Genomic DNA, 20445 nt, shown 5'->3' with positions numbered 1-20445 from the left:
TCTATTTAACTTTTGAATATTTATTACATACCAAAAACTGACATTACATGGGGAGGGCAGGGTATCTGTAAATTGTAGACCAAGCTTTCCACTTACTAGTCAAGCTAGAATAACAAACTATGCCTAGAACATAAGAGGTTTGCAGTAATTCATCTCCACGGCAATGGAAAGCTCATGATTCTGAAGTGTCCCATTCCCAGCAGTATATTTCACAACAAAACTAAGCCATAAAATGAACACTAGATAAGGTTATATAAAACAAGGCATACTAGAATCTCTGATATGTTTTAGTTTTAGAAATCAGAAATAGGATTTTCATGGATAGTGTTCAGTCTAGAACTCTGATAGGCCTACTAAACAGAATGGTGTGTGTCAGGAAAGGAGGGGACATGTCAGTTGGCTACAGAGTTTAATGAAGGTGGCATGTTATCATTTGGTAACCTCCAGGGAACTACACATGCAGATCATAGAGAGGCTCTACTCATTCTGAACTTCCTCTTTGAGTGTTTATTTCAAATTTTAATCTAACATATTTATGATTTGCATGAAAGCTAAACTATATATAACATATGCAAAATCCTACCAATCTATTTAGTATACATTGCTGGATCTAGTTAAGGCACTTACACTTAAAAGGCTCAGATAGTCCTTCATTAATAACAAACAATGACTGTCCCCCAAATTGTCTTCTTGAAAAAGCAGAAACTACACATTGCCTTGCATTCAACTGCCCTTTGCATGTGTACTAAGAAGCCATTTAGATATAAAAATCAGATTTTCTGATCAGCAAAATTAGTATATTTACTTTTCAATTGTTAAGGATAAGGTTAATATACAAGGTAAAGGTTGTCATTCAAGTAGTATTTTCAGAAGGAAATATTCTTATGTTCCATGAGTAAAATGCCCTGGGGACATCTGAAATCATTCTTTTCATTAAATAGAGCTGAAATTATAGGAACAAGTAGAACATGAGAAGAAAGAAGAAGACAAAATATAGAACACTGGGGGGATGAGAAAATAGCCGGCAAAAGGGACAGTGATTTGTTCAAGGTTACAGAGTGAGTCAGGGGGGAAAAAAGGGAGAGTTGAGAACTGTTCCAAGATGCAAAGATGTCAACATAAATGGCAGTGAACAAAATCTGCCACTTTCAATGAATAACACATTTATGTATATTCGATATGGAACAAAATATTCATACTTGCCATTCTCCCAGAGTTTAGCAAGTATTACTTCATAAATCTTTATTTAAACCAACATGAACATGCATTGCTAACAATCAAGAGTTTTGGAAACATGATTTTATACATGAAAGTCTCATTTGAATTTCATGACACTCCAAGGTAGGTATGATAATTTCTATCTCATGGATTCATATAGATCCAGAAAGATTAAATTATTGCATAAGAACATACCTCCATGGAAAATGGGATGGTTTCATTATATCAAACATTTCAGTACACCTCTTCAAAGATCTTACACTTAGGGAAGCAAAGAGAATTTCACTAAGTGTAAAAGAGATCAAGATTAACGGTAGGACTCTTTACAATGTGCTCCCCCATACACAAAATGGCCTGGATATCCATGACTTCACACTACCTATGCAAAACCATCATAAGAGGAGGAAAAGATCATGACATCAAAATAAAAGAGAGGCTGATTGAGTTGGGGAAGGGATATGATGAAGAATGGAGTTTCAAAGGGGAAAGTCGGGGGAGGGAGGGTATTACCATGGGATATTTGTTATAATTATGGAAGTTGTTAATAAAAATTTGAAATAAATAAATAAAAAAAATAGGGCTGGAGAGATGGGTTAGCATTTAAGCACTTGCCTATGAGGCCTAAGGACCCTGGTTTGAGGCTCAATTCCCTAGGACTCACGTTAGCCAGATGTACAATGGGGTGCACACATCTGGAGTTCATTTGCAATGGCTGGAGGCCCTGGAACACCCATCCTCTATTTCTCTTTCTCTATCTCTGCCTCTTTCTCTCTGTCACGTTCAAATAAATAAATAAAAAATAAACAAAAAAATTTAAAAAAATTAAATTTTTATTAAAAGAAACTAAACATTCCATGAAGAATCAAAGTCAGGTACAAAACTGTTATTTAGGCAATTCCTTAATCACTTAGCCATCTCTCTAGCTCCAAAATTGATATTCAGAAACATGGGATAAATTTGGATTATTTCTTACATGTGGCTGACTGGTCAGTTGGTTATGATATGACGTAAGCATGGCTGTACTTTATCTTTAGATAAATCTATATATAAATCTATAGTTAAGCTACATTATTATAAAGTTAGGTTTTATAATAGCATAATTCATTACAAGGAAGTGGTCCTATTGACAAAATAGAACTTCTGAGCTCTGTGTCTAAGTGTACTATTTTTTATGTACATTGTCAAATCCCTCTACTAAGGAGATTTGTTTGGAATACAGAGTTCCTACATATATTTATAGTAGATGGTCTCTTGTCCTGTGGTCTCTGACACAAGTTGTCATCAACCAAATCTACTTGTGACAGGAGAAAGCAGGTAAACTTGTTTTCAGGCCGAGAGCAGGATACAAGAGAGCAGAGCCAGAAACTTGAGCAGTAGTATGAGAAGTAGACAAGATGAGAGATTTGTATGGCATCCATCTGCCAGGCCCCAGAAAACACTGCGGAGGAAGTGGTGGATTAAACATGAGTGCTATCTTCATTCCTAGCCTAAGAACTTCCTCCAGGGAGATGGCGGAATACACTGAAGAGACTCAAAACTCATCAAAACAGAATATCAGAGCCTACTGGGAGCTCAACACTCCAGGAGGATTATAACATGCCCTCAGAGGCTCAAAGAACCTTGTGGAAGACAGAGTAGGAAGAATTTAAGAGTCACATGGTGAGATGCTGTACTTTGAGGCATTGTCCCCTCCATAGAGATTGGTGAATTCACGAGTGCATAGTGATTACTGCTAACCCTGCTGAGGAGGGCTCTCAGTGGGATGTAGGCAGGGAAGAAGGGTCATAAGAGGATGATCTGAAGGGGATATAACCAATTTTCACTATGTTCATATAAAGAAGTTCTAAATAAAGAAGTCCTTAAACAATAGTTAAGCTACCTGAATACATTTACATCTTATATCTTGTTATGAATAATTCAGCAAGTTATTTAACCTCTTTGAGACTCAGTTTTCCAATTATAAAGATAGAAATATTACTAGACTCTGCTTCATGGAATTGTTATAAGTATATAATTGTGTGTGTTTGCTGAATACTTAAAATAATGCAAGATACGCAATAGGAAGGTGGAAAGAGTTACTAGTAGTGTGGTGGACAGTCAGTGCCTCCAGTGCATTATTTTGTCTCCACCTGCAAATCCCTTAACTTAACCACAGCTGAGGATGCTAATGTCTTCATCAGCAAACATAACCCCATTCTTTGTCTGTCCCTGAGTTAATCTTGTTTTGGAAGATTTATGAAGCTCTAGTTCGAAACTTCAGGTGATTCAGCATGAAGCTAAGTTTGCTGTTATTTCTGTCCTGACCCTGTGTCCCAGTTTAGTGAGTTGCTCCTGTAATCAAGTCCCAACCTTGCACTGTAGTTCTAGCATGTTGCTCCCCCATGGCTGAGACCTGGCTTGCAGCAGCTTCTTGGGTACCTCTAGTTTCTTTGAGGTACATCTTTTCTAACAGGCAGCCTATGGACTACACTGTTCGGAAAATGTTTGAACTTTTAAAAACCAGTTGTGTTAAGTAACTGCAAACCTTTATACAAAAGTCCATATTTCCTACTTTGCTTGCAAAATGATATAATTTGGCAAAACAGCCCCCAGTGGCAGCTGTCCCTTTAGAGGGTCATGCAAATTTTATTCCCCACAGTACCCACTCTGCCTCCTTGATTTGGGTCTGTGATTTCCATTCTCCCTGTAGGCATTGGAGGCTGGGATCCAAATTCAAGTCATAAAGTTTGTAAGCAAAAATCTTTAAGAGCAGAACCATCTCCCCAGTCCCAACTATACCATATTTACTGATCACTACCATCCACCTACCCCCCTCACAAAGCCTTAGTGGGCCTACATAACGTGAACTAGTCATCTACATTGTGGCCTATTGCCAGTCTTTAATCTTTCTACCAACTAGACTAACCACAAAGCATTTAACCATCATAGTGGCAGTTTGCAGAATCCCAGGCCTCAGTAATCTACTCCATCCTAGTATCTCAAATGGTTTTGTAAATGCACACATTTTATCACATAGGAATTCTATCTTCATAAAAATCTCCCTGTAGTTTTGGTTAGTATCTCAACAAAATTGATCAAATATTTATGATTTACTTATGTACCAAGGCATGCAATCACAAGTGCTCTGAGTATTCCTTTAGTTAGAACAACGATGATATTTGTCTATGACTGCTACTAGCATTCAATCTTTTTCTAGTAAACCACAGAGTACATAAACAATATTTGCACATACTCATCTTGCTTTTTGCTCACTATGGGCCCTTGTGTTTTATAAAACATGAAGGAAACAGGAAAATATATGCAGGAGTAAGCCAAAGTTACCAGGTATGAAAGTTCACAAAACTATGCATATCTTTTCATCATATTATCTTCAGTGGCTAGATTTAATTATATATTAAATATTAAATTCAGCTCAGTGAACTCTGTCATTGTTTTAAAGGAAAATCTTAACAAAATATTACTTACATATGGAATTGTGTCCAAAGTATCTGTGTTGACAATTATAGGAGCAGGGCTTGCCTAGAGAAAATAAATAGAAAAAACTTTAAATAACAAATAATCAATCCATAGACCAATTCTCTTACCTCACTTAACAAAGAACTTAACATCATGGGGTCCTGAGCCTGCACAGTGGTAGTTGTTGGGAGATGAAGTAAAATCGCTCATGTTTCCCATAACTTTTCACACTTCAAGAATTTTTCTTAAACATTACCAAATAATGAAATAAATTAAGGATGCACAGAATTGAAATTAATTTTCTCTTAAATTGTACACAACCATGTAGGACACAGGATTTGTGCTGTGCATGGTATAGCCATTTCCATTAAATTGGGTAAGAGTTAAAATTTGTATCATTTCTTTATAAAATGAACAAAACTTAATGTCAAATAGTATTTATAACTATTCACTTTAAGCTTCTTTTGTAGGTATTTGGTGTCCAATGTAGCTTAAGGTCTCATCTATATTTATTCTATGTGTTATGTCATAATTTTTAAATTTATGTATCTCTGATCATATACATTAGAAATCCTTAGACAGAAATTTATCAATAAGAAATGGAAAAAATTACACTGGATAGATTAAACTTTCTTTTTAAAAAATACTGGTCAATTTGCAGTGATTCCCTTTAATATTGAATGAAACTCTATGTAAAACTGATATAGGAGTTCTAGAAGCCAAGTCATTAGGGAATAAGAGATTGCAATCTGTTTGTATCACCAATCTGACTTCATGAATATTGAGTAGACCTATCTTTATTTTTGAGTTTCTAGAATTTTCACAGCAACTTTCCCTTCATTCCCCAAAGGATCTTTAATCTCCATCCCAAATTACAGATTTCATTTAGATAGGGGAAATACTCCCATCATGATTAATAGAGAGCTGTCCTGTGCAATGCAGTGTCTTGGCAAGTGCTCAAGTTTGGGACATTTCATTAGCTGTGCCCTTTGGAGCTAACAGAGTTAACAGCTTTTTAATGTCAGTCTGTGTCTGTGGAATCTTAGTCATTTTTTTAAAGGCAATCTAGTAGGTTTTATAAAACAAAACTCTGTCTTAAAACATCTGAGACGGTGAATATAAACTTGGCCTACACATTTACATACTGGGTCAACTAAATGAGCAAGGTATGTTTATAATTATTGATAGGAACTATTTTGCAGGTAAATAGGGACTTTAGAGAATGCTAGATTAACCACACCCATACCAACAAATTGTTTTGTGAAGAGGTATTTGGTGTACAGAGCAATTTATAAAGCTTGGTGTCTAAAGACTAGGGCTTAAAATTGCTTCACCAATGTCCTGATCATATGATTTGTGGGCTGAGCAATTTCTGGTAGCATAACCATGGGTAAAATCTGAAATTCTCATTCCATTTTTCCTTTTCTATAGATTAGAAGTAACAGTGGTTGTCTTTCAAAATGTTGAAAATTAAATGAGGTGATATATTCAGATGTGATTTATAAACTACATTTCAGGATTACTTGGTTAGGTGTGGACAAGTGATGGTTTACAATGATTGTCAATTTGACAGAACCTTAGAATAACCTGTGAGGGATTAGTTAGATTAGATTAGCTTCTGGGCATTTTTGTGTGAGATGTTCACTAGGTCAAGACCTACCTTAACTGTAGGTGGCACCATTCCATCAGCAGAGCTTGGACTATATGGGAAAGAGAGGGCTGGCTAAGCTACAACATTCATTATTCTGCTCTGCTTCCTTACTGAGGACTGAATGTGACCAGCTACCTCACTTCTTGCCACCATATTTTCCCTATCATGATGGACTGTAACCTGGACCTGTGTGCTGAAATAAACCCTTGCTCCCTTAAACTGATTTTCATCTGGTATTTCTGTCTCAGCAATGAGAAAGCAACTGATGCAATTGGCAAACTATTTAGACTCCGGAGATCTCTGTGCTATGCTAATGATAACTACTTAGGAAGCCTGATTAGATCATTGTAACAATAATATATCCATTTGTCAACTATGTATAATGATGTAGATAGAAACAGTAGTCATAATTGTGGAATATTATGATCACTATGCCTATGCTATGGATGAAAATGAAAACTGAAATTTGAATATTGATATTTTTGTCATCAAAATCCATTGTTTGCCCTAAGCAGCTCCAGGATCCCAGAATCTTGGTGATTTTATCACAAGAATTTAAGATCCCTATTTTAGAGCATAATAGGTGACCCAGGCAATAGCAAAGACCAGCCTGGAGGAAGAGATACCCCAGAGCATTAGAGTACAGGTGTTAAAAGAAACCTGGTGAAACCTTAATGTGTGTGTGTGCACTAATCTTCCTGATGCCATTTTTCCTATGGTTTATGCATATTTTCTATAATTCACTAAAGTGACTGTGTCTCATGTCCTTGAGGAAACTGCAAAGCTCGATGTATTACATCTGGGTTTTGTATTTTTCTATATTGCCTAGTATATAGTATTGATCAATAATTATGCTTTGAACAGATTTGGGGATCTTGTCCCATCCTTTTTTTCCTTCTTATTGATTACATTAATGTCTATAAGAATAATTTTAATACATGAGCTTATTTCTCATACAGTGCTATTTAAAAATGTTTATGCTATTTTCCATTTCCTTTAGGTAAATTTGATCATTCCAGTTAGATTTTATATTTAAAAATTGATAAAGGTTGTATACTTCCATAGACCTCTCCACATTACTTTCATTCACAGAAGCAACTCAGTAAATACTTAGCAATTTATTATTATTAATATTAGTAGTAATTTTGTGGTACTAAGGATCAAGTCTATCGTCTTGCCCATAATAAGAAAAGTTGTCTATCATTGGCTGTATGTTGACCATTAATTAGGAATTACTGACTAAATGTAACTATAAGGTACAGCAGAGGGATTAAAGGAAAGTAATATATATTTGAAAGTTTTATAGAATATTTTCAAAATATTTAAGTTACTCACATAAGATTTGTTCAGTCTAGTTACTATTTGCCTGCTCAATTTTGCAAGCATCACAAGTCAGATCAAGTTTGATCTAATTGTGTTTCTGAGTCTTAAAAGTCAGATAGCCAGTTACTTTCATGGTTCCTTCCAAGTTTCTTAGCCACACATCACAACACCCCCCACCACCACCACCATATATGCACTCCTTTTCTTCATAGTGGTAGAAACCCTCTTTAATTGAAAATCTCAATCAAGTGGTGACTCAGCAGATTCCAACCCTTCTTAACCAGATGCTTATTTCCATTCACTGGCAAGAGACTCAAACAAACCTTGACAAGAAAGAAATTCCTTTCCATCAGAAGCTTCAAGGCTGGTGTTTATGTAAACCGAGGCAAGCATTTTGAAACTAAAAAGGATTAAGAAAAGCAATCTTTCTTGGGCAACCTAAACAATAAAGGGTAAGTGATTTTCCTTTTATATTATATGTTTTTTTCCATGTGGAAAATGCCAGATTAAAGGAAGAAAGAAGAATAAAGCCAATCACAGAGAAGCACAAAGTTAGAGAAAAAAAGAGTACTGATGAAATCTGAATACTTAAGGTTCTACATTTTAGCTTCCTTTCTTTTGTTGGGTTTCATGGGATACTCAAATAGTAAGATTTACAATGGTAACTTTGGTTTTGTCAGTAAAAGATTTGCATGTATTGCTTGTTATTATGAGAATCTCCTAAAGGATCTCGCAAAATGAGTGCATACTTTGCAGAGTTCTCTGATGCTGACCATAACCATTGGCTCCTCCTTGGCATTGGCTAAGGGCCAGTTCTGGATAATATTTCTGACATATGTATGCAGGCAGTCTCAGACTAACAACAGCAAAGAAGCCTGCCTAAAGAAAGCTTTGCTTGGGAATACAGTGGCTGGGCAGCCAGGGGACACTGGGAAGTTTGTGCCTGGATGTTCAAACTAAGTAAGAGAAAGGTAGAAAGACTGAATCTAGGCCATTCCTACATTTTTAAGAACATAGAGAAAAACCCACAGGTTCATTAGTCAGACTAGGTATGATGAATAGTAATAATTTGAGTTAGGAATTATACAAGGATTCCAACTTGTCTAAGTCATGCAATCAGCTGTCAGTCGGTCAAATTAAGTGGGGAGGCAACATGTGACAATATTATATGAGCTACTATGAGGGCCTGGTATCCTTAGCACACCTCCTCATTCTTATGGGATAATACTTTTGACCTGGCAACAGACTTTTGTCCATCCACAGGTGCAAAGGCCCTACAAATGACTTCTTTCTATCCCATAGCATGATAATTTCAAACAAAATAGAAATCACCAAGTTTTAAAAATATGTGCTTGTGTGTGTGTATGTGTGTTTTCCCTATGAACACTAGAGAACATCCAGGCACAAGATATTTCTCACTTAGTCTGACTTCTACAAGATACCATGTTAACCAATTTTTAGTTTCATAATACATTTAGATGGCTGTCAGCAAGCAATCACAAATCAGACTACAGCCTGATCCCGGTGAGGAAAATAGAAAATGGGGTTACTGTCCATACACTCTGAAATAAGACCTTATGGTGAAGTACAGAATTGGCTATGCCAAGGGGTGAACCAGGATGGTTATATTTTGTGTTAGGTTTTTCCTCTGACAACCAGCAAACTAGCTTATCTAGGAGTAAAAATGCTTGATTCACATTATCTTTTAGAAAGCCAACTATCTCTTTCTTCTCCTTCTTTCCCCAAATCCTCTGGGCTAATTCTCTATTCCTAGGTATTAACAGGATATTACAGAATTTGAAGGATTTATAAGGAATCTACAGTAAGCACTATTTAAAGGCTTCTATATTATAGCCCTGCCATACCGAGATCCCCTAACACCTTAATAGTGGTGTCAATAATGTTGAACACACAATTATGTAGCACTTACTTCATCTGATTGCCTTATTTAATCTTCACAGATTTCTAATGTGAAGGGGTACTAGTTTCATTCATAGGTGAAGGTACGGTACACTAAAAACTTAAAAAAAAAAACTTAAAACAAAACAGAACAAACAAACAAGCAAAAAAAACAAACAAACAAAAAAAAAAAAAAACCAGGAAAAGGCCAATGGCACTAGAACATCCAGGCTGGTTCAGGTTTTTGAGGAAGCCTGAGTCATGGTTTAGTTAATGGCTAAGCAAAGCCGTATTGATGACTAGATGAGAGGCAGCCATAATAAGAGGGGAAGAATATACACCCTTTGTTCCTAAAGTTGGAATCCTAAGGAATGTTTAATTTCACTTTTTCCTTTGTAAATGTGAAAACAAAGAGCAAAAGAAAAGTGGCATGCCTCGGATCTCATAATTGGTATCAAAACTTATGATAGATGCTAGAATAACAATATGAAAATAATTCATAGTAATAAAGAATCAAGCTCATAATTAAGCCCATAGTAATATGCTGCAGGGATGTTGACCCTACAGACTACCTCAATGTTTTTGCTTTTTACATTGTTCTAAGGAAAACACTATAATCATCACAAAAGAAAAGGGAAAAGAAGGGAACAGGAAAGGAAGAAATGAGGAAAGGATGGAGAAAAGGGAAATGAAGTAAGAAGAAAAGAAGAGAGAAAAGGGGAGAAAAAAAAGAAAAGAAATGAAAAAAGAAAAAATGCAGGCCTAAACTGACTAACTCATTTACTTAAAAGTCATAAATTTAGATGCTATAAGCAGTTTCATATCCATATCCCAGAGTTTAGGATAGAACCCAAATGTCCAATTTCTTTGAGTTTTTCTTTCTGGTAACAAAACTGAAGATATAATTATTTTTTGATTGAAAACCCATGAGTATCTTTTTTATAGTCTAAAGAGAAATTTCTTACCATACTGACTGAGATTCAATTTCCCAGTTCTCACAAGGTTTCTAGGTTCTGAACCTATTGCAAATCTTTACTTTAAAAAGTGGGACAATGCTATTTTCCAGTTAACCTATTTCTTAAGCAGTTAGGTGAAGAAATAATGAATGTGAAACAAACGCATGGACGGTAAACATAAGTTTATTTCATTTTTTTACTTAGTTTAGCTTTTGCTAAACTCAGTAGTTTAGTTTTCTTCTCATTCTCATGCTCTCTTTCCCACAAGATCACCTAAATAGGTGCAACTTTATTCAGTCTAGCTAAAACACATCACTAATTAATTTGCCCATTTTTCTTTTAACCTGCAGAGATTAGAGTATACCACCCATGGGTGAGGACCTGGGGGCAAAGAGAGCTGCCCGTTGGCAGGGCTCAATAAGTTGAATTTCACTGCAGGTTAATGACCAAGAAGCCATGATCTTGGTTATTCTCCCTACCACTAATAAAATACACAGGTGCTTACTTACCTGGCTTGCAAAATAGAAAGACTGGATAGGAGAATCATATTTTGGACTAAACTCCTTTCAAGTGTGCTTGCTTCAACTCTATTTGAAGTGGGGGCAGGGTCTCAGGATGTAGCCCAAGCTCACCTCAAATTTAGGATTTTCCTGCCTCAGACTCCAAAATGCAACAATTTATTGTAATGAGAAAAATAACATGATCCTATCTTAATGGATAAGGGGATTGATGTGAAAAGTGACTTGTGTAAGGTCCAGGTGGTAACAGCAGGTTCAAGATGTCAAACCCAAAACAAGTACCTCTTAAATGCTGCACAACACTTGCTTCTGCACAGTTGTGAAGATTTGCTAAGCAGACAGAAGTCTGTTCTAATCAAGAGTTTCTCACTTTGATAACTGAACCTCCACCATTAGGAGGAAATAATCCCTTTGGATCAAAGTTCTACCACCACTATTTGGTCTTCCTTTAAATTACAAGGTAGTGAGTTTAGGAATATAGCTAAGTGGTATATTGCTTGCTTAGCATGAGAGAAATCCTAACATATCCCCAGACGATAAATAGCATAAAATAAATACAAGACAAGGGCTAGAGAGATGGCTTAGCAGATAAGGTGCCTGCAAAACTCCAGGATTCAGGTACAATTCCCTAGGTTCCACATAAATCAGATACACAATGTGGCACATGCATCTGGAGTTCATTTACAGGGTCTAGAGGCCTGCTGTGCTCATTCTCTCTCTCTCCCACAAATACATAAATAAAAAAAAAAAAGTACCAAACAATACTATGTTTTGGACATGTTTTGGCGACCCCATTTAGTCTGAGATGGTCATCTTTTTCCCAGTGCAGAAATGATAGGGTAGCCTGGATAATGAGGCACAGAAAGAAGGTACTAGAGAACCACAGCAAGCATGTTTTATTTAGAATCAACTCCACTTAGATCAAGACATAGATACTGCTTGAACTGCTAGTTATGAAGTCTCTCCATCCTTCATCCTGCACCTTCTCCTCATGCTTCCCTGTACTTACTATGCGAGGCTAAAATCAATGACTTACAGAAAGTAGATCTTCAGAATCATCTTAAACTCAAATTAATAATTATATCAAACATCGATACTATACTTTGTACCTTATATAATGTACTCATGCATACTTGATCATTTAACTCCCCTGGGAGAAGGGAAAGAAACTCATATTGATTGACCAAATGCCCACTTCATGCCATGCAAATATGATACGTGTCTAACTTGTGCTTTACAATTTATTTATATAGAATCCAGAGGGAATGGAAGTGTTTTTCTTTTGTCTATAGTTAAGTAAACAGAAGCTCTGAATTATAAAGTGCTTTTTTTTTTCAAAGTCAGACTTCTAGAGCAAATCAAAGCTAGAGCTCAAACCCAAGTATTCTAAATCTTAAACCCTCTGCTATCCACTATGAAGCCACAATGCCCCAACCCCCACGGCACCACAGGAAGAGCTTACACATCTAAATGCTTGATTTATTCAAATGCTCTGTGAAGATACCATGAGCAATGGAGCCATTAGCTGGAGTCTCAGATGTGGTTCCATCAGTATGACTCTTGCCACAATAACCATACCTACTTAATTCACTGATTCACTCCATGTGGTGCTATTCCTGGAAAGATCCATGTGGATGCCATCTGTTCCCTGTCGCTAAGTTACCAAAAGCTATAAACTTAGCAGTTGCATTGTCCAGATTTAGGTAGTAGGGTTCTGAAGAAGCTGTCAATAACCTGTGTCTTTATAGAATATGGCCCTTTTCTTCCCTACCTAATGGATTCAGGCCTTATATACAATGATTTGTATTTAGTTGTCTTTCCTCTTTTCCCTTTCTTCTCTTGGGCCAGTTGTTGCATTACCCCAGGACATATCTTATTCATGCCTACCCAATGTCCTCTGTTTGCTAAAATTTTCCCATCCTGAGTCATCTGTAGTATTCATTCTGCCCAGCTCAACCAATTTCTATATACTGCAATGGCAATCAAATGCCCTTGCCATGGACTTGTCCATCTTATCACTCCAGGACTCAATCTAGCAACTTCTCTCCACACATTTTAAAGCCATATTGCTAGTACCATGCCAGTTCACAATACAATATAAGTTTTTAAGAAATAAGTCCTCTGAAAACATCAAAACCTCAAAATCTTGATGAATATTTCTCTCCATTTAATAGCTTCTGATGGCTAGTTGGTTCACATTTGATATCTAAACCTCCTCTATAAAATTGAAATCACTTTGGGGACCATGGTTTGCTGATTTTTTTAAATTAATTAATTAATTTATTTATTTGAGAATGACAAACACAGAGAGAAAGACAGATAGAGGAAGAGAGAGAGAATGGGCGCGCCAGGGCTTCCAGCCTCTGCAAACGAACTCCAGACACGTGCGCCCCCTTGTGCATCTGGCTAACGTGGGACCTGGGGAACCGAGCCTCGAACCGGGGTCCTTAGGCTTCACAGGCAAGCGCTTAACCGCTAAGCCATCTCTCCAGCCCTGATTTTTTTTTTTTTTAATGAGTAACCTCACTTACAGTGTTACCAATACTTAGAAAATAATATATGGACAAGGTTGATAAATTTTAGACCCATGGGACCAAAACCACAACAATGAGAGACAAGATAAATGAGTTAACTCCTGAGACAACAGAATTAGTGAAATGGGTAGTAATGGCAAAAGCTTCCTTCAGGTGATAAGTTCTTTGTGTTACATTGGCAGGTGGTATCCATGTGTTGGTGTCTGGATCCTCTCATGCAATACAGACATTGCTGTTCTAAACCATGGCATACAAGACAAGAGAAACTAGAAGCAGAAACCCTTCTTATTCCAACCATATGCAGGAACTTTAGGCTCACACCTTTTGATTCCTCAATGACACCTGAAGAATTATATAATCCAACTATTCTTCTTCTGTAGATAAGGAAGGCAAGACTTGCACCTATCACTCAACTTGCCCATGGCCACTACTCTAATAATGCGTGGAGCTGAAGCTCACTCATTTTTTATTTATTTATTTATTTATTTATTTATTTGAGAGCGACAGACACAGAGAGAAAGACAGATAGAGGGAGAGAGAGAGAATGGGCGCGCCAGGGCTTCCAGCCTCTGCAAACAAACTCCAGATGTGTGTGCACCCTTGTGCATCTGGCTAACGTGGGACCTGGGGAACCGAGCCTCAAACTGGGGTCCTTAGGCTTCACAGGCAAGCGCTTAACCACTAAGCCATCTCTCCAGCCCAGCTCACTCATCTTGACGTGCAATCACACTCTTCCATTATCATGGATATGTTGGGACCAGTAGGCAGTGGCTGGTAGTTTTATCCTCCCTAAGTTATGATTCCTTTGCATGTTTCATAAGAAGTAGGGTGGGTGGGTGGGTGGAAACACATAATTTTGAAGAAAAGGTAAGGATTCAGAAATCATGGAACAGATTAAGATTACCTCTATAGCATTTTTTAAACATTGCAGGTGAATGTGAAAACAGCTCCAAAGATCCACACCAATCTACCTATTTATTTAAAATCTCATATTTTACCTTAAAAACAAATGTGATTTTTCAAATTTTCACCATAACCACCTACCTAGTTTTGATTAAAAATAATGTTTCAAGTTATATTCAATGTGATTGACTTGACATCCCAGGTAGTATCTGTATGGCTATCAAAAACCAGGCACCCTGAGGCTGGAGAGGTGGCATAGCAGTTAAGCGCTTGCCTGTGAAGCCTAAGGACCCTGGTTCGAGGCTTGATTCCCCAGGACCCATGTTAGCCAGATGCACAACGGTGTGCATGCATCTGGAGTTCGTTTGCAGTGGCTGGATGCCCTGGTGTGCCCATTCTCTCTCCTTCTCTCTATCACCTCTTTCTCTCTCCATCACTTCCAAATTAAAAAACAAACAAACAAAAAAAAAAAAAACAGGCCCCCTGTATGTATACCTGTGGGTAACCACACTACAGTCAAGGAGTTATGTCTGTAGTCTAAAGCCAGGAGTTATCAATTTTGGAACCAGCCAGTTCAGCAATTCATGGTAAATAAAATTCATGGTAACTAAGAAATTCAGTGAACTTCTGCATTAATTTCTGTATTTCAGGAATAAAAAGTATAGTGGGTGACCTCTAACAGTCTATGTCTCATCAAGAATCTGACTTCACTCATCATAAATTTCAGTCTGATGGGAAATGTTCAGAAAAAATAAGGCAGAATGTACAATTCTTCCTTCAGGGAAACGACCACTTCTTCTATTAACACTCTGATCTATGGAAGTTAGAAAAAATTGACTGAAATAAAAGACAGCAGTTAAATTTGATAACGATGGATGATATAAATTGGTTTCTAATGAGTTGGCTACTGGATGAAGTTCTATATGCCTTAGAGAAAACACTTTAATATTCATTCATAGTCATATGTTCACAGTCTGTATTTTTATTCCTTGTAAACCACTTAACTTTTTGACCTCAAGGACACAGCAGGGCTGGCAGTGTAGCTCAGTAGTAGTACACTTGCCTAGCATACACAAGGCCTTAGTTTCTACCTTCGTTCCTATAAGTTAGAAAGAGCAAACAAATATAATCAGCAGCAAAAACACTTTTCTATATGAATGTGTTGTAATGATTTGAAGTAAATCAGAACATTATGACTGAGCTCTGGCTATCATCTTTTGTTTTCTCCACCTCTGCAGCCTTAACTACAGAAAAATTCCTCAGCCTTCCTCTGATAATTTGATACTAAATCATAAACTAAAGTTTGAAACATGGGTGAGGTTATGGACAAAGTTATAAAATTTATCATATCTAGAATGAGTCTTTTGTGTCAGAAGAAATATTAAGAGTGGCCAAGAGAAATTGTGAGTTCACTTACTATGTAATTATTATTGATCTGCAATGTGCTCATGTCTATGGTATGTCTGCAAGATGTTCCAAGGTTTTCTGCTGATAGCCTGCACTTGGTTTGGGTGGTAAGAGGAACTGGGTAGAGAATACTTTAGGTCTAATTTCTGTTTAATTCTGATGAAGTTAAAAGACTCAAAATTTCTCCTATCCCCATTTACCTTCAAAATTAATGTCATATATGGAATAATTTTATTTTTTAAAATAGTTTTATTTGCAAGGGGAGAGAGAGAAAGACACAAAGACACACACACACACACACACACACAGAGAGAGAGAGAGAGAGAGAGAGAGAGAGAGAGAGAGAGAGAGAGAGGCAGTGTGCACACCAGGGTCTTTTGCTACTGCAACTGACTCCAGATGCATGCACCATTTTGTGGATCTGGAGTTACATGAATACTGGGAAATCAAACCTGAGATAACATAGGCTTTGTAAGCTAGCAACTGTGGCCCTGGACTAATTTTCAATGATACAGCAACAAACAAAAACCCATGAAGAATAGATAATAAGAAGAAATGAATGCTATCCAAGCATTTGCTGCCCAAATTTGTTGATAACAAAGGACATATTCTGTACATGTATCTGTATTTTGCCACAAAATAGGCAATGTACTCTTTGTCCTACAAGCTAGGAGACTACTAATTTCTAGATCTGAAATGCCAACCAGTTCCTAGCCCTGCAGCTGTTCTAGCTTCCTGAGTGGCAATGAATATGCTACTCTTGGTTCCTCAGCCTTGGCACAACTCTCTTATTGTTGGTTACTCTGGAAAGCAAGAGTGTCCTCCTTGTTTAACACAGCTATGTAGCCCATGCATCATTCTTCAAGAATGTTTCAGAATAAAGCTGAAATAATACTACTTGTTGCTGTGGACTAAAGAGGCAGGAAAACACCAGAAGAAATGATGGAGAGAAGAGAAAGGAGGTGGAGAGAAGGTGGTTTCCACAAAGACCATCATAAACTAGACAAAATAATGAGTCAAAGGCTGATTCTCTCTCTCCCAAGCTCTATGACCTTTGTATCTATTGAGATTGCAACCATGCAAAAGACATCAACAAACTAGAAAAGAGATACCCTCTTTATGAGTCTCACATTTGCAAATGTATCTCTCATGACTCCTTGACATCCATTCTCCAATGATAGCAAGTGCTGCATCTTCTGCTTTTACACCCCAGGAAGGGGACCCCCAAGTCTGCACTCAAGAGGAGAAGCTTCTGTAGCTGGTTGTGGCCCTAAGGACACTGGTCAGCTATTCTCCACTCTCTAAATTATTTCAAGTGTAAATAAAATGACAGCCAAGGATTGTATGAGTTCCAATTTTAATAGTTATGTCATTTTCAATATAATTAAAAAAATAAAAGCGTTTTACAATTTAATAATCTGAGCTAAAAAACTTTCTCCTAATTTTTATAATGATCTTATCTGATTTACTTAATCTCTCTGAAATGTCTGTTAAGATGTAAAATTATATACTATTATTTAGTCAATGTTACAAACTTTGAAAAGCCAGTGGGATCAATTATGACCACACTATACAACTTGTGAAAGAATATATACATTTTGTGAATATTCAAATGCTAGTAAAATTCACACTAGTAGTGGCAAAACTTACTGGGTGCAATTTTTGTTAAGAAACTTTGCTAAAGTTTTCACTTACATCTTATTCAATATCAAATAATCTTATAAACATCTGGATAGTTTCTAGTTCTTTAGGATGAAACCAAGGCTGAGAGCATTTGAGTAACTTAACAAAGCTAGCAAGGGCAAGACCTACATCCTAAAATAAGGTGAAGTTCTACAGGAAACAAACAAGTCATCACACTGATATTCTACTGCTGTTTGATCATGTCTTACTACTTAACCATTTCTGATCCTAGCCATGCCAGTGTTTGGAACTTCAGTTTTCCCTTAATGCCATAGGGACAATTCACACATACCTTGCTTATTTTGAAAGGTCATAATGGGAAATAATCAAATTTAACCTGTTGTAATGATTATAAGAAGGAAGACTATGCAAGTTAGTGGTCTCAGTGCAGCTGCAACAGCCATAGGGAAAGCCTTGGAAGAGTAAATGTTTAGTTTCTACCCAAAGCAAAAACTTGAAATTCCATTGTACGTTGGGATCTTCTTCTTAAGTGAAAATACCTAAATGAAATCTAAAAGGGCAATATAGCTAGCCCTAACTTGTTATAGGTTTTGTTGTTTTGCTACCTGAGGAAGGCTAATATTATTACCTCTGAACAACTGTCCGATTTCATGTTTTATGACATGCGAGTTTCAAGTCCTAATTTTGCACTTCCAGAAGGAGTGAGGCAGGTGAGAATGGTCATTCACCATGGATCTTATGCTATTGTACAGTGATATATGTCCATGCTAATGACCTCTTTTGATGCTATGGCAAAAGCACTACATGATGAGCAACATTAGAATATGAGGAAGCATTTTGTACTTGGTGTTCATTTTTTGTTAACTCCCACTGGTACAGGACTGGCAAAGAAGATGAAAACTACACATAGGAGAAGAGAAGGGAGAAGCTTCCTGTTTTTCTGTGCAGAAGTAAGCAATAGTCATTCCATTTTGCCAGTAATACCCAATGTTCACCAAGCTTCAAGCTGTGGCAATTATCTAGGTCATTTCTAGAACTGTGCTCTCCTCCCTGACCTTAAATTGAATGTCTCCATAGATTAAGTGTTTTCTTTACTTCTTTATTAATAGGAATTCCATTAATAGCTATGTTCATATTCTTCAGAAGGAACTAGACTGAAAATTGGGGTGTTGCTAAACAGAGTGTGAAGTGAGGTTAAGAGGTATGAAATAGAGAAATGAATCTAACATGATTGCGGATTGTAAGCCAAGTAATATTTAGTATCCAGAAAGGACAAATCCCACTTGGAACACTATGAACTAGGACTGAGAGGCATCAATGAACAAATGCTATTTAGAGCTGACCTAAACAGGAACCAGAGGCAGCCAGTAGTAGTGATGCTGAGCTGAGGAGGCAGATTCTGAGAATACACTTGATAACAGGGACATCATTTCTTCCTCATCTCATTTCTATCTAAAATTTCACTTGTTATATATTAATCAGCCCATGCATACTTAAGTAGCAAGTGTCCTGTTTAAAGCACTGTAGAAAAATAGAAAGAGGAAAAGCAGTCCACCATGGTTTTACCATGTAAAGAAGTTCATGGGGTCCCGTGGAAGTAGGAGAAACAAGGCAAAAGTGGTGCAAGGTAATAATAATAAGCATCATTGTTTTAAAGAAGAAGAATGGCAAGTGGGATTAGAGTTAGGGGACCAGGATTCTCTACTTATCTTTCTGGTTAGTGACTTAAAATATTTTTATTTATATATATATGCAAACATACAGAGAAGGAGAGAGGGAGAGAGGAGAGATAGAAAGATAGAAAGAGAGATAAAGAGAGGCATTTCAGGTCCACTTGCCACTGCAATTGAAATCCAGATGCATGTATCATTCTGTGCATCTAACCTACCTTAGTAATAGGGAATGGAACCTGGACTATAAGGCTTGGCAAGTAAGCACCTTTAATGGCTGAACCATCTCTCTAGGCCTTGGCTATTTGAATTTTTTTTAATATGTTGGCCTCAATGCACCTCTTACATGGAAACATTAACAGGGATTTTTTTCAGGTTGATATTGTGAAGACTGAGTTTAAAGTAGTTTGTATATTGAGTCCTTCCTCACTGTTTATCACCAGATACTACTCAGGGCTGAAACAGAGGAAGAAAGGATACCATGTGGTTTCTAGGCCTGTAGGAAGACTTGTAGAAGGGTGTGTATTACCTCGTGAAGGAAGGAACCCCTCCTTGAGGCCCAGGGGGTTCATCTAACTTGCTTATCTCTTCCTTGCAGGGCTATGTCTTACCTACATGTAATCAATAATACAGTCAATAAGCAGGACTTGTCCTAAGTTGCTGTCTGGTTTCAGGCACAGAAAGACTTAAGAGAAATTTATTCTCAGGCTAACAGTTTCAATGCCTTCTTGGCATTTATGTACTTGCTGGGGATCCAACTTAGGTGGACATGTTTAGTGTATTGCCTACTGATCCATCTCCCAATCCTCCTTTGCTGCTTCTTTCTTTGAGAACAGGTTTCCTATTACCTTTTCTCTCACCACATTTCTTTGTTTTCCTAAATATAAGCTTTCTATGCTTTTCCACTCATGCCCTTGGATCTAGGCATTGACATTCATCTACCTGCAAGCTGGACCATGTTATAACAGTTATCTGAACGTCATCTCACTTTCAGTGGAGATTCTCTTCAAAAGCCTAGTATCTCACTTATTTACTTTGCTATAAATAACTTACAACATTTGGAAAAGAATGTTTTATTTAGAGTGGTTTTGAAAAATATCTACTGTTGCAATATTATTCTGTTAATAGGTTGTGTCTGTGTGAGTGTGCTCAGTAAAATATTGAATTGCAATGTGTACAGACTACCATTAAAGCCTACGAATAGAAATAATGAGCTTGTTTCATTAATGACTTGTAGCAGACAGAGTCAGGTTCGCTGAGATGAAC

At 37.0% G+C, this 20445-nt stretch overlaps 1 protein-coding gene across 20 annotated transcripts in view; it reads right to left on the bottom strand.

Annotated features, from left to right (window-relative positions):
- Positions 1 to 20445, bottom strand: part of Dlg2 (discs large MAGUK scaffold protein 2) — a 1944997-nt gene that overhangs the window by 703858 nt on the left and 1220694 nt on the right. For all 20 annotated transcript variants that reach the window (XM_045145568.1, XM_045145570.1, XM_045145572.1 and 17 more), the window contains one exon: positions 4684 to 4737. In XM_045145568.1, the coding sequence (XP_045001503.1) occupies positions 4684 to 4737 (54 nt within the window). The remainder of the gene's footprint in view (positions 1 to 4683; positions 4738 to 20445) is intronic.

The sequence above is a fragment of the Jaculus jaculus genome, chromosome 3, assembly GCF_020740685.1.
Source record: "Jaculus jaculus isolate mJacJac1 chromosome 3, mJacJac1.mat.Y.cur, whole genome shotgun sequence".
Classification (NCBI taxonomy): Eukaryota; Metazoa; Chordata; class Mammalia; order Rodentia; family Dipodidae; genus Jaculus; species Jaculus jaculus.
The sequence above is the reverse complement of the archived record's forward strand: the minus strand, read 5'-3'. Positions and strand labels throughout refer to the sequence as shown.